Here is a 12,061-nt window from a genome sequence, read left to right on the forward strand (position 1 = left end):
CTTCAGTATTAAAAAAAACAATTATGGTCCTTTAGAAGCGGTGAATGTCCGAAATTGTCAATCCTTAAAAATCATTTCATTTCGGGCCGCGCCCTAAGAGAAATAACCTTCTCATGTTGACTATTTTAGATAATCGCCTTTTTCTTCGGGTTATAATTGTATAGTCGGATTTCTGCGTTGTGATCTAACAATATTGTGTCAGGTTTAGTTGAAGTTCAATGCCTGTTAAAAAAATTAAACACCTATCATAAGTCAGAACCTTTTTTGTTAAATGGTTGTCGTTAGTTGATGTGGTTGATAAGTGCTTTTCGTTTTTCGTTTTTCATAAAGATTATACAGTTTTTTTCTTGTTTAAATGGTTTAAAACTATTAATTTTTGGAGCCTTTCATAGCTTGCTGTTCTTTGTGAGCCACGGATTTGTGTTCAAATAAAGTCATCATAGATACCAGAACTAAATTAAGTATATACGCCAGACGCACGTTTCGTCTACAAGGCAGTACATTGACATATAATGATTTAGATTACAATTTGCGATTGGATTTAGAGTTGTCTCTTTGGCACTGATACCAAGTCTTCTTATATATACCTTTTATATATGAAAAAAGAAAATAACACACAAGCAAACGAGTCATGATTTTATTGGTTCCTGAACAATTAAAAACTTTAATTTGCTATTACTGTATTTCATAAAGACACGCAGCGTAAATAAGTACCAAAATTTTAGTTAACTTTCTTTAAATTTTGTAAGTATAAAAATAAAGAATAACAATTGTATGAATGCCAGCGATGCAACAATTCACCAGAGTGCAAATGTTAAGCAATGTGATAAGATAAGCAGGCTGCAGATTCCTAATTGTGGAAATAAAAACCAAACTTCAAATCTATATGTAAAACAATTGTTGAAAATGATTTTGTATTTGGAAAGTTTCCGTTAAAACGGACAAATGACATATTAAACATTTTTTAAAAAAACACACTAATTTTCTTTAAAGTAAGAACTGTAAATAGTCTATTCCGAATCCGAATTTGTAGTAAATGTCACTGTTATAATGGATGCAACGTTGTCACATTTTGCTTCTAATACCATCTTTTATATCTCAATCAACAATATGGAATCGAACGGAATTCTGCAAAAGAAATTCAAATGAGTAAATTAAAGCCGTAAGCATATTGGATAGTTACAATTTCAAACAGAGAGTAGGGAAAAACAGTTAACATTCGCTAAGCTATCGTATTGGTTTCACTCACATACACTATTTTGACTATTTCATTTATTATGTCTGTTTAGTTCACGCATCATTGTAAATATAACGGAATTTGATGAGACTGTAAGCAAAGTGAGGGATTTAGGGTCGGTTGAATACAAAACTTTACGACAAAAGAGATGATTTCAGCTTCCATATTGTGAACTTTCCATTTCTAAGTAGCAACATTCCAGCAACACCTGCATACAGGGTATATATCTCCCAATGGATACGATATTCCCGTGCTTGCATTTCCTATCATGATTTTCTTGATAGCGGGTTGCTGCTCACAAGGAAGCTATTAAACCAAGAGTTTCAAATGGTGAAGTTGAAATCATCCCTTCGTAAATTTTACGGACGCCATCACGAGTTGGTTGACCGTTATGGAGTATCCGTTTCTCAAATGGTATCGGATATGTTCATTGCGTCGTAACTGCAATCCCCTTCCCTTTCATGTATGTGACCTACCGAATTAGACTATTTACCGGATTTGTTTTAGTTTGTTTTAGATTTATGAGTTTGCCTGTCCCTTTGGTATCTTTCGTCCCTCTCTTAGCGCTATAAAACCAGGTTTAACACACCATATTATACATTTCAAAATGCCTGTACCAAGTCAGGAATATGATAGTTTTTGTCCTTTCGTTTTTGATGTGTTTTGTCATTTTTGATTTTGCCATGTGATTATCGACTTTCCGATATGGTTTTCCTCTTAGTTCAGTATTTTTGTGATTTTGATTTTTATAGCTAGTGATTTTTGTTTGGTTTTGTAATTATTAGTATGTTAAAAATAAAAAAAAACCCAACCAAACACTGTTGTAAAAAACGTGACAACGGTTCACCAAAGATGATAAAGATTTAAATTTACTTTAAGTATATCATATTCTTACATTCTATTACATTATTTTTATCAATATTGTATAAAGGCCATTCTAACATGACGTCCTTCAAACGCTTTGAGTACACACCCGTGGTAAAATATGAATATATTGCATTGGCTGTTCCGATCGTACTCCCACGTCATATGTTGTTTTATGAATGAAGTGCTCGACGTCATAGAATGATGACGTTATAATTTAAGCATTTTACGGGAAAATACACGCTTTTGATACCGAAAATCATCACAACAAGGAAACGTAAACAAACGATGCTAAAATGTGGTATCAGCCCATTTTTTTATATACATAGAAGACATATAAGAAGTTATCATTTAAATTCATCCAAATCTATCTTAATAAGTTTTGTGAATAGTTTGAGCATGTTACTTATTCTGTTTGCTCCGGTCTTTTACGCCAATCTAAAGGTGCGTTAATTTATGGGAACGGCAAATAATGGCCTCTACCTAGAGCGCGTCGATCCAAAAAAATGCCATATTTGTCCTATTAGAATCGAAATAATTCATGTGGGCTTGAATATATCTAGATTTTACCACGGGTTGTCCCTTTATGCCGATATTTTACCCCTCGCTATCGCTCAGGGTAAAATATTTGTCAATAAGGGCCAACCCGTGGTAAAATAACGATATATTCAAGCCCCCATGAATTATTTCTTAATTATAGAATACCGCTGTTCAAAAGTCATAAATCGATTGAGAGAAAACAAATCTTGGTTACAAACTAAAACCGAGCGGAACACATCTACTATAAGGTAAAAACAACGGAATAACAGAAACACTAAAGTGCAACAAAACAAACGCCAATGCAAAATACTTAGAAAATAACTATTTAATAACAACTGCCATATTCCTAACCTAATACAGATCATAAAATCTTAATAATGGCTTTGAGATGTTATTCATCATAAAAAAGAAACATTTGGTAAGCACAAATAGTCAGAACCTCAACTAAACTTACATGTATTTATACAGCCGAAGAAAGGGCGATTCCGACTGACATTGTTTTTAGACTGCGGGTAATTTAGGCATACATATCTTTTGGGCTACGGATATTTTAGACTGATATATTTGTTAGGCTCGAGAACAATTAAGACTGACAATCATACTTTGACTGGATGAAATTTAGACTGACATACATACTTGGACGAGGGGCAAGTTGATTGGCATATCTTTTGGCGTTTGCAATTGGTTTCCGATTGCTGTCTCGGTATCTTTATTGTGTCAATGATTTCCAATGATAACAATGTTTGGTAAACTTCAGTTGACTTTTGTCTAAACAACTAACTAACTTTATTCTTTCAAAATTCACCAAAGCATCGTGATCGGTAAACAATGTCATTAGGAATGGTTTTACGAACCGATTTATTTTATACTTGGGGTACGTACAATCAATTACCCACAATATGGTATGAACTCATATCTTAGATTAACATAAAATTCTCAATAGGCTTAGATAACTTTATAAAAGGGGGCAATATTATACATTATGTTTGGTTAATAAGCAACTGACTTCAATGACAGATTTAAGCACGGCGTACCATTTTATTGTCAAAACCGTTTTGCCTAGCTACGGACGGCAGTATTTATCGAATTGAAATCCTGCATCTGCCTTTGAATTCAATTTGATCAACATTCTCTAAATGCCTTGCCCATAACATATTTTTGACAAAAATGCTGCTTAAGTTATTTCTAGTTCCTTCCAATGCCACTGTTCTATAAAAAGTGAATCTTAAGATCTTTACTTGATGTTCAAATCTAGAATGTAAGCAATCATATAAATGACATGTATTGATTTAATGTTAATACACTGATGTCCTATGAAATTTGCATTTTGTTGACCCACCATACGCTGTGTGTGTGTCAGAGAGTGAATAATCGTAATCTGGTATTGAAATCAATTGAAATTGTTGACATTTTCGATTACATAAAAAGGTAATTTAATCGATTACAGCAAAAATATGATGTAATCATCGATTACTTTTCGTAAAATAGTTTGATGAAATATAACCTATTTATAAGGAAATTATGTTTGCAATAATCACTTTTTAGTACAGATAAAATACATTGTATTAATAAGACATCAGAGTTTATCAACTGTGTTATTTTCTATCTATTGTCTCAAGCTGCATTTTGAGAAAACAGATCCCCTACCATATTGACTTTATATTTAGCGTTTGAAACAAATGGATGTATGTTCATGACAATATTTCAAGAGCTTTGATATTAAAAAAAAAATAGATTTGAAATTTTAAAAATAAGATAGTTCTAAAATAAGAAATGTGTCTTCAGTTAGGTCCTCTACTACATTTGTAGTAGTAAGCTAATTTGTATAAAAAAATACATTAAAACATCATGTTCAATAAGAGTTGGAATTAAAGCTTAGAATATATAAACAGTTGATTTCATGAAAATAGATACATGTATCACTTTGATAATATGAATCTATTTTGTATATAACTCGGAGAATACAAAATATTTGAGCTAATTTCCTGTCTTTACTAATCAGATGATCAAAGTCTTCTCAATACATACCATAAATACTTTGTTTTTATTTCAGTTACTGCATGTCTAATCAAGAAGGCGATTTATATTATTTAGCTCTAAGTTATAATTGTGATTCATTGGCAGTTTTACAACTTGTTATTCGGATAGCTATTCAAACAAAAAGATTAAATCATGCGTGTCATTATAAATATATATCATTAAAACAAAGCTGAACTTTATATTAATTATTCTACATTTTTTACATTTCTTCACACATTATAATTAATTACGCTAAAATATAACTTTTTTTAAGGATAAAAAACCAAAAAACTAATTTAAGTCAGTAAGAAAGCAAAATTATTGAGAAACAAATTTAGATATAAATAAGTGATTGTTACAATGCCATGCACGCGCTCATTCATGTTGAAAGTCGAAATTTCAAGATTATTTTAATATTCCGCATCCACAGTAAGAGATTTGATGTAGAAAAAAACTGTCAACTTATAACTAAAATCAATGCATTGAATATGTTCTTAATTTCTATTATGCAACGTTGAGCAACATAATTGTGTTTTGTTTACTTTGTATTGTTGTTGAAATTTTGAAGCATGTAATTGACAGTGATCCAAAAGTAATGTAATTACTTTCGATAGATAATAAAAGTAATTGATTGTAATCGATCGATTACATACAAAAATCTGAGTAATCTATAAATAATCGATAATACACAAAAATCCGTCAGGTAATTGATTGATAGTCGATTACAGTTGTCAGTAATCGTTGACATCCCTGGTTGGTATATAAAAAAGAAGATGTGATGTGATTGCCAATGAGACACCAGTTCGCAAGAGACCAAAATGAAACTAACATAAACAACTATAGGTCACCGTACAGCCTTCAAAAATAAGCAAGGTTTATACTGCATAGTCAGCTATAAACCCCGATATGACAATGTAAAACAATTCAAACGAGAAAAACTAACTGCCTTATATAAATAAAAAAAATGTGTCGAACTAAAATTAGGAGCCTGTTATCCAATGGCTGCCATTCGTCGCTGTCTGATAAATTATTTTTTGGCGAACTATTAATTGATAATTAGGGCATTGGTTACCTTTTAATTTGTATAAGTTAGCATAAGATGGATTTTGCCATTTGTGGATGCTTTGTGGTTTATAGCTCTTTAACGAGTTTAAACATTGTATATCATTGGCTTTGAAAAACTCGGATTGAGCGCATTGGACGTATAGCATATATAACGTTTAGTTTTTTTTTATGAATTTATTCAATATTTTATCAGGCAATATGTATAGGAATATGTGGTATGAGTGAAAATGAGACAACTCTTTATCCAAATAACAATTGATAAAAGTAAACCATGATAGGTCTACTAAAGTTTACTATTCTCTTTTTTAAGATAAAGAAACCATCAAACCTACCGCTAATTTCTAGCATGTTATTCCCGTTAGTATCAAGTTTAGGCATGGATGCGAAGAACGCATGTCTCCATTGAACATAGCTGTAGTTCCCTCTAAGTCTGAATGTTTTGGAATAATGTGAGGCAAACTCATAAGCAGTAATGTGCCCGTCATTATTTAAATCAACCGATCTAAAGGCACGACCAATGGGATCTATCTTTGCAGTGTCTCTCTTTCGTATCATCTAAATTGAAATTTTGTATCATTTACTATTTGATTGTTTTAATAGCAAAAGTTAAGGAATATGTGAATAGAAAATAAATGACGTGATGGTTTTATATCGGAAACTATTACATTTAAGGTGGTACCCAAGAACTTGACTAAAATTAATTATGGTCGTTTAATTTTGATATGATTTTGACAAAATGTTTACTTGATTCTTTTGAAAAAAATATCAAAATATCAAAAAAACATGGACAAATCACTTTCTCATACAGGATTGGTTAAATATATGGCAGTTTGACAAATAATAGTTTTGATCATTGCATTGAGAAGCTTGATATTCCCTAAACTATACAATGTGATTTATACGTTTAGCTAAAATACAGAGTTATCTTCCTATAGTGTTAGGTACCCCTCAATAAGTAAAAAAAAGATATATTGATAACTAGCATATTGACTGATATGTTATGCTATACATCGATCATGCTTTTTAAAAATCACCAAAAATTAAACAGTTCTTTGACAGAAAGACCAAATCAATAAAAAAAAAACACAATGCAATCATCTTTCTACATACAAATACATGCCCATACATTGTTAACAATATTATATGGTTCTTGAATTCTCACCTCTAAAATTGTCCGTTTATAATTTTTGAAATGATTAAGGAACTAAGGTTTCAACTCCCTCAGGCAAAGTTGGCTTTAGACGAATTTGGCTATCAATTTTAGGTATTTTTGTTATATAGCTCTTCAACGGTTTCGGTACTTATACATTCTCGGATTTCCATTGTTTGGATTTGAGAGTTCCTAATGCATGTAAATCCAGTAAAGCGCTTCGGACGAAAGAAATTATTAAACGTGTTGTTTTCAATTTTTAAAATAAATTCATACATGATTTACCACTCTTTATGCATCTGAAATACATAAAGATTATAAATCATTTTGCCAATTTTTGGAAAATTTAAAAATGTCTCTTAAAACGTGATTTCCAAATTATATTCTACTTACCGATGTTGTTTTGGCAACTGCTTCATAAACGGCAGATCCATCCTTAAATTTGAATTTAAAAGGAAAAGCAAAACTTGCTGCCACAATGCAACATAACATTATCAAGGTTTTCATCTTCCGGATGGAAAATTAATCGATGCTGGAAAATTTAAAGAAAAACAAATATTTTTAAACATAATAATCCAAGGACATTATTATCTTGTCTTATGGAAAATTAGAATAAGATAAAAAAAAATAAGATGTGATGGGCCTTTAAAAAACCTATTGTAATGCTCAATTTAAACTCCATCGAAAACCTCTGATATGAAAACAGTTTACAAGTGTTTCTATCGAGTAGCTTCCATCTGATACACAAGTGACCTGCATGTTCAAATTACACTTTTAGTAAAACAAAAGTCGTGATAGCTTGATCGAATGATTGCTAGGATCACATATAATGTTAATTGATTGATGATTGCGATCAGTGGCAAATTTCACATGAATATATACAGCACGAAGATATATAATGATACATGTATATAAATACACCCTGCTTTGTACCAGAATAGATGTGTTCAGTATTGACATGAAGTAGCAAATCACAAGTTTTAAGACACAACTGGGCATCGAACCTATGACAATGCGATCAACCTCACAGTTAACTATTTATGTGAGAGAAAATGATATTTAAAGAATGTAACAAGACAATTCGATATACCTCGGTAATAATCGGCAAATTTCAGAAATTAATTTTTCGTTTATTTCGAAATGATTACGTTTGTTTTAATAGACGTTTATTCTAGTGCTGCAGACTGAGTACAGCTATTATCAGAAATATTGTTCTTAACAATCAATATGTCTGGAATAATTATTGCTTGTAGATTTTTTCGGTCACAACAGGCATTTTATTTTTTATTTTCAATTTTGTTATTCCTTAACCTAAAAAGACCGAGCAGAGCTAGAGTTGATCATCTTCTCTCAACAACAACAAATAAGATACTTGATGCCTATATAAATCATTAGAGTGTTCATTATTGAACTAATATTGTTCATTATGAACTAATAATGTCATTATTGGACTAATAATGTCATTTTTGGACTAATATTGTTTTTTGAACTAATATTGTTCATTATTGAACAGTAATGCAAGTATGAAATAATTTTGATGTTGTTTGTAATCAATTTGTGCAATATTACCATCAATCAATGCCTGTTTTTCCCTTTCCGCAAAGTTCGTGTGAAGTTCATAAAAGAGAGACTAAAGAAACCAAAGAAACAGTCAAACTCATAAATCTAAAATAAACTGACAACGCCATGGCTAAAATGAAAAAGACAAACAGACAAACAATAGTACACATGACACAACATAGAAAACTAAAGAATAAACAACACGAACCCCACCAAAAACTAGGGGTGATCATAAGTTAGGCGTTCACATTTACAGAATTAACATCAGGAATGAGTAATTGTAGGAAATCGTGTTAAGACTTATTTGCAAGTTATGGTTAGTAACAAAGCACTGATGGGTGAAACTACTTTCAACATTTAGTATATTTCGTGTATATATATGAAATATCAGGTAACATTAAAAAAAAAAAGAACCGTCCGTTTAAATTATATACTTTTATTATAAAAACCTTACCTTTCTCTTAACAAACCGCTTATCAACTCTAATGCAGCAAATTAAATGTGCATTTCATCGAAGGAGTACGTAAATAGTCTGCCAAGAACCAATCATATTCTTTGTGCAATTTCGCTTCAACGACGAGAACAGTCGAATATCTACGATATATATATTATTCGTCACAAAACTCGTTTGATTCGAAAGAAGAGAACCGGAATCGGTCAAGGTTAGAAGATTGATATTATAGTATAAACAAATTGACACTTTCCATGACGTATGTTTGACGTCTTCAACACTTTACAGATTTGGTGCACCCAAAACGCTTTTCTTGGATGACAGACTAGAAGATGATAATGACAATTTTTTTTAATTAAAGCGATAATGATTAATGAAGTACTTGTTATTTGTAATTGAAACGTATGACGTTGATGTATTTAGAAATTATATAATTTTGGTCCAAGAACCATTTCATTATTTTGAGAAAAACCTTGGTTTAGTAGTTGAGAATATAAGATATTTATAAATATATATCCAGGTTCAACCCACCATTTTTTTTTATTCAAATGTCCTGTACCAAGTCAGGAAAATGATCATTGTTATATTATAGTTCGTTTCTGTGTGTGTTACATTTTAATGTTGTGTTTCTGTTGTGTCGTAGTTCTCCTCTTAGATTTGATATGTTTCCCTCAGTTTTAGTTTTTAACCCGGATTTTTTCCTCAATCGATCTCTGACCCCCTCCCCCTCATTTATGAATTTCAAACAGCGATATACTACTGTTGCCTTTATTTATTCAAAACGTATTATTAACCTCTCCATTCATCAACAGTAAGGTAAAGACGTATGTCTCTTTTAAATTAGGTCTATGGCGTAACACACTTACCATGTGGTTATTGATACTATCGACAACTAAGAATAAACATGTAGCGAAGATGCTGACCCAGTGCTAGTATGTAAAAAATACTATTTATTAATTAATTTGACGAGGTCAATACTTCATATACATGCATATGCTCATATTATATTTTATATTCTTAACTACGAAAACAGGGTTATGAAAAGAATAATGAAATCGTTCTTGAACCAAATTATATAATTTCTGAATACATCAAAGTGATACGTTTCAATTACAAAGAACAACTACTTCCGTCAAAACACTTCTCTGAACGTTGAACTGAGAACCGTCACTTTAAGTGTTTGAAAACAAATTCAAGTACACACAATTGAAATTGTTACATACATCATGTACATATCCAAAGAGATACTTAATGACTGCAATAATAACAATATTTATGCTTGGGATCCAGTTTCGGTTGATAAGTACTTTTGGCCGGGAATTTCCATTTACACACATATTAACTTATAAATAAAAATTACAATAGGATACAAACGTGTAATAACCTAGACAGACCATGGGGTGTGGGGTATCGGTGGGATTGGGGTGGGGTTTGTGTCAGAGAGACAAATGCATAATTTTACATCCCCCTCTTCAATTAATAAGATCATCTGTAAGCTATGTTAAGGCTTTATACAAAGTTCTATGAAACAATTTTTATATATAAGTGTATACTTTGAAATAAACTACCAAATGATTTAATGTTGAGTCTTAAGAATGCACGTCCAACAAACATAGACACAATGATTTAATTAGACAAAGAAAACATGATTCCGCATCTAAACTACCAGTTATAAAAAAAGTTACTGGATCGTTTTTAGAAAAAAAACCTTTGTCAACGAATAGACAAATTTTCTTTTTACTACAAGAAATGACCACACACTTGATCTACTGTTCATGACAAATCCAGATCTTGTAAGTAGAGTTAAACAGAGCCTCCACTAGGAAACAATGATATACTGTTCATTATAGAGAAAACTATGAAAATATTTGAAAACACTTGAAGGAAACGTGCAAAATATGAAAAAAACACTAGTTAGAAAATATAGACGATATGTGAAATGAATTCAAATGAAATATAACAGAAAGTATTCGAAACCATATAACAATCAGACTTAGAAGTATAAAAACTCATCTTCTATTGATATAGCTAAACAAATTATATGGAAAGAAAAATACATGAACACAAAAAAAAGTCAAACAAATTGAAATACAATTACAGAAAGAAATTCGAATGGTTGGAAACATATTGAAAAACATAATATTTTACATTCAAGTACTTTTATTCGTGGGTATCAGGTTTTGTTTTTGCAGCAATTGTACTTGTTCGTGGGTTCTAAAATTAATGGATTTCAGTTGTCTGAAAATATCAAGTGAAGACTTCAGGAACAAATATCCGTGATATTAATCATACGTTGTTTTTAAATGATTGTAAGACATTGTAAAATAAAGTGTTCATTTTCACTCACTTGTTCGTCTTTCATTACTAACAAAATTTATTACATTTTTAATAAAAAAAAAAACTGATTTAGAAATATACTGTTACATTTAGGTTGACAAATTGTCTCGATTGAAAAGAAAGTGCAGATTTAACATTTTATGACGCGGAATAAGGGTCATAAACATCAAATTTAGCTTATGCTAAATTATAATTTAGCATAAGCTAAATCTATTTTAGCATAAGCTAAATTCATTTTTGCATAAGCTGAATTCAATTTTAAGTTAATATTTATAACCTTGATTCCGCGCCAACATTTATGAATAAGCTCAACAATTCAGCATATGCTAAATTGATTTTAGCTTATACAAAAATGAATTCAGCTTATGCTAAAATGAATTTAGCTTATGCTAAAATGAATTTAGCTTATGCTAAAATGAATTTAGCTTATGCTAAAATTAATTTAGCTTATGCTAAAATGAATTTAGCTTATGCTAAAATCATTATAGCATAAGGTAAATTATAATTTAGCATGTGCTAAAATGATTTGAGCATATGCTAAATTCGATATTTATGACCCTAATTCTGCGTCATAACATTTTGATGTTGAAAACGGGCAACTAGAGGACAAGATACTCCAGTTTAAGATAGAATGATCAACAGATCATATAATGTGTCAATTTAGCAAAAACATGTCCCTTAACGAAAACATTTACATATAGGAAAATGCAAAAAAGATACTTTGAGTTGTATAATTAATCATTAAGAAATAAAATCATCATTTAGTAGGAGAATAAAGAAAAAAAAAATAACACTGCATTATAGCATGTCACCATGGGAAATTTCAGTTTTTTTGAGA

General features: G+C 30.8%; 1 protein-coding gene across 1 annotated transcript; it reads right to left on the minus strand.

The window, feature by feature from the left end:
- Positions 1-621: 621 nt before the first annotated feature.
- LOC134683395 (uncharacterized) lies at positions 622-9,036 on the minus strand. Its single transcript, XM_063542677.1, has 4 exons — positions 8,890-9,036; positions 7,269-7,407; positions 6,058-6,280; positions 622-1,128 (listed from the first exon to the last, which is right to left on the minus strand). The coding sequence occupies exons 2-4, from the start codon at positions 7,380-7,382 to the stop codon at positions 1,103-1,105; spliced, it is 363 nt and encodes a 120-aa protein (XP_063398747.1). The 5' UTR covers positions 7,383-7,407; positions 8,890-9,036; the 3' UTR covers positions 622-1,102.
- Between the last annotated feature and the right edge of the window lie 3,025 nt (positions 9,037-12,061).

Source organism: Mytilus trossulus, chromosome 9 (assembly GCF_036588685.1).
Source record: "Mytilus trossulus isolate FHL-02 chromosome 9, PNRI_Mtr1.1.1.hap1, whole genome shotgun sequence".
NCBI classification, from domain to species: Eukaryota; Metazoa; Mollusca; class Bivalvia; order Mytilida; family Mytilidae; genus Mytilus; species Mytilus trossulus.

Coding starts and splice junctions, on each gene's coding strand:
- LOC134683395 (XM_063542677.1), bottom strand. CDS start 7,382: ATGAAAACCTTGATAATGTTATGTTGCATTGTGGCAGCAAGTTTTGCT. Junction 6,281..7,268: donor CAGTTGCCAAAACAACATCG/GTAAGTAGAATA, acceptor ATTTCAATTTAG/ATGATACGAAAGAGAGACAC. Junction 1,129..6,057: donor TAACATGCTAGAAATTAGCG/GTAGGTTTGATG, acceptor TTTCTTTTGCAG/AATTCCGTTCGATTCCATAT.